This window comes from Austrofundulus limnaeus, unplaced genomic scaffold (assembly GCF_001266775.1).
Source record: "Austrofundulus limnaeus strain Quisiro unplaced genomic scaffold, Austrofundulus_limnaeus-1.0 Scaffold2, whole genome shotgun sequence".
NCBI classification, from domain to species: Eukaryota; Metazoa; Chordata; class Actinopteri; order Cyprinodontiformes; family Rivulidae; genus Austrofundulus; species Austrofundulus limnaeus.
Window position 1 is genome coordinate 232,858 of NW_013952404.1, and position 1,750 is coordinate 234,607.

Sequence of the window (1,750 nt, forward strand, 5' to 3'; positions counted from 1 at the left end):
GTATAAAATTAGCTTTGTTTTTTAAAATGAAAATTAATAAATACATATTAAATAAAATGTTATAGATGCTGCTCAGCTTTAGGGACGTGTCTAAATGTTCAGAAAGCTCCCATAACTTCAACTATAAATATTAATTTGAATCAAACTGAGACAGGAAGGTGCTGCACAACATTTGAAGCTAATATATTATATTTACATTTTCACAATCATTTTACTATTATATCACGTCATCKTTTAACTTCCCCCACAAGTAGTGATGTTTAATGAGGCCAATTTTCTTTCTGATACTGAAAAAGAGTAAAACTTGGCTGGTATCTGTGATACTGATCCAATACTGATACTTTGTGATAACACACATAATGTGTCTGGTAAATCTTAAAAAGTAGCGTTTTTCAAATAACCGCTTTATAAATAATACATGAAATAGTAATTTATTTAATTTAAAAGTTTTTCAAACCCTAACCCTATATTTGTTTAGCACAATTTAAAATTCTTATTCTAAAGAAATATAATAATTTTTGAATCGTGAATAAAAGTGAGAAAGAATATTCTAAAAACTTTGTTTATTTTGTAGCATTGTTTGTGTGTTTGCAAGAAGGTCCCTGGCCAGAGCTAATGCTGTTTGGGGGGACATGGCATGAAAAAGTTTGAGAACCCCTCAATGTAGTCACAGACCGTCAGACGAAGCATATTTTATGTTAAAATGACCTGCCGTACATCTACAGACTGAGTGACTGAGCACGTGCCACTGTGCTGATGCATTACCCAAGCAGAAGAAAAAGTAGTTCCCTCCAACCACATGTTTAAGACAAGATTAGTTATTTTCCAATATTTCCCTGTTAATGATATACATTATGTGAAATAAATGAAGTATCAAAGTATCGATATTTTGATTTAAGTATCGATTCTAGAACAAAGTTCTGGTATCAGTAGTATGGACACCAGAGATGTGAGATAAGGATTTGCAGAGGAACCAGCTTCTGACTGGAAACAGAGGTACTTAGAGCACGAGAGGGTCTGAAGTTTGAAACAATGACTTCCTGGTCATGTCTCGTCTCTGTCCTTCCTTCAACAGGTCAACGCCTTCTTGTCCTTCGTGGTGCCCATGGTGGCCATCTCYGTGCTGAACGGGGTCATCGCCAACCAGCTGCTGACCATGTTCCAGGAGGCGGAACAAGACAACCGGGTCTGCCTCAGGCGAGGAAACCCCACCGTGCTGAACCTGGCGGTGGAGTCCAACCGGGCCCAGTCGCTCCGCCACGGAGTCCTGGTCCTCCGTAAGTAACCAAACACCAGAACACAAACCAGGTGCRTCAGGATCAGTTTAAATATGGTTTCCTCCTGGTCTTTATTAGTCCAAACCTGTGAGTCAAACATGCCTTCTTTATGCTTTTGTTAGTTATCAGTGCTCAGAGCTGTAAACTAAGTACAAATACTTTGTTACTGTACTTAAGAAGAATTTTTGGGTATCTGTACTTTACTTATGTAATTATTTTTTAGCCTACTTTTTAATTCTACACCTTACATTTTTAAAAAAGACAAGAAGTACAAAGTCGTTACTTTTATTTCTTTTCTGCTTGTTTTCATTCCAGCTTGTTATTATAAAAAATAAAAACTATCCATATAAACTGAGCCTCCTAGATAGAGTGAATTTAATTGTGATTGAATGAGAAGTGTAAATATATAAAAGTCAGATAGTGTATTAGTTTGTACACAAACTAATCATGTCACACTGCAGCAGGACAGAATC

General features: G+C 36.4%; 1 protein-coding gene across 1 annotated transcript in view; it reads left to right on the forward strand.

Annotated features, from left to right (window-relative positions):
* The window catches only part of ntsr1 (neurotensin receptor 1 (high affinity)), a 33,176-nt gene that overhangs the window by 13,519 nt on the left and 17,907 nt on the right, over positions 1–1,750 (forward strand). Inside the window, exon 2 of the mRNA XM_014009536.1 lies at positions 1,076–1,277. Within this exon, the coding sequence (XP_013864990.1) occupies positions 1,076–1,277 (202 nt within the window). The remainder of the gene's footprint in view (positions 1–1,075; positions 1,278–1,750) is intronic.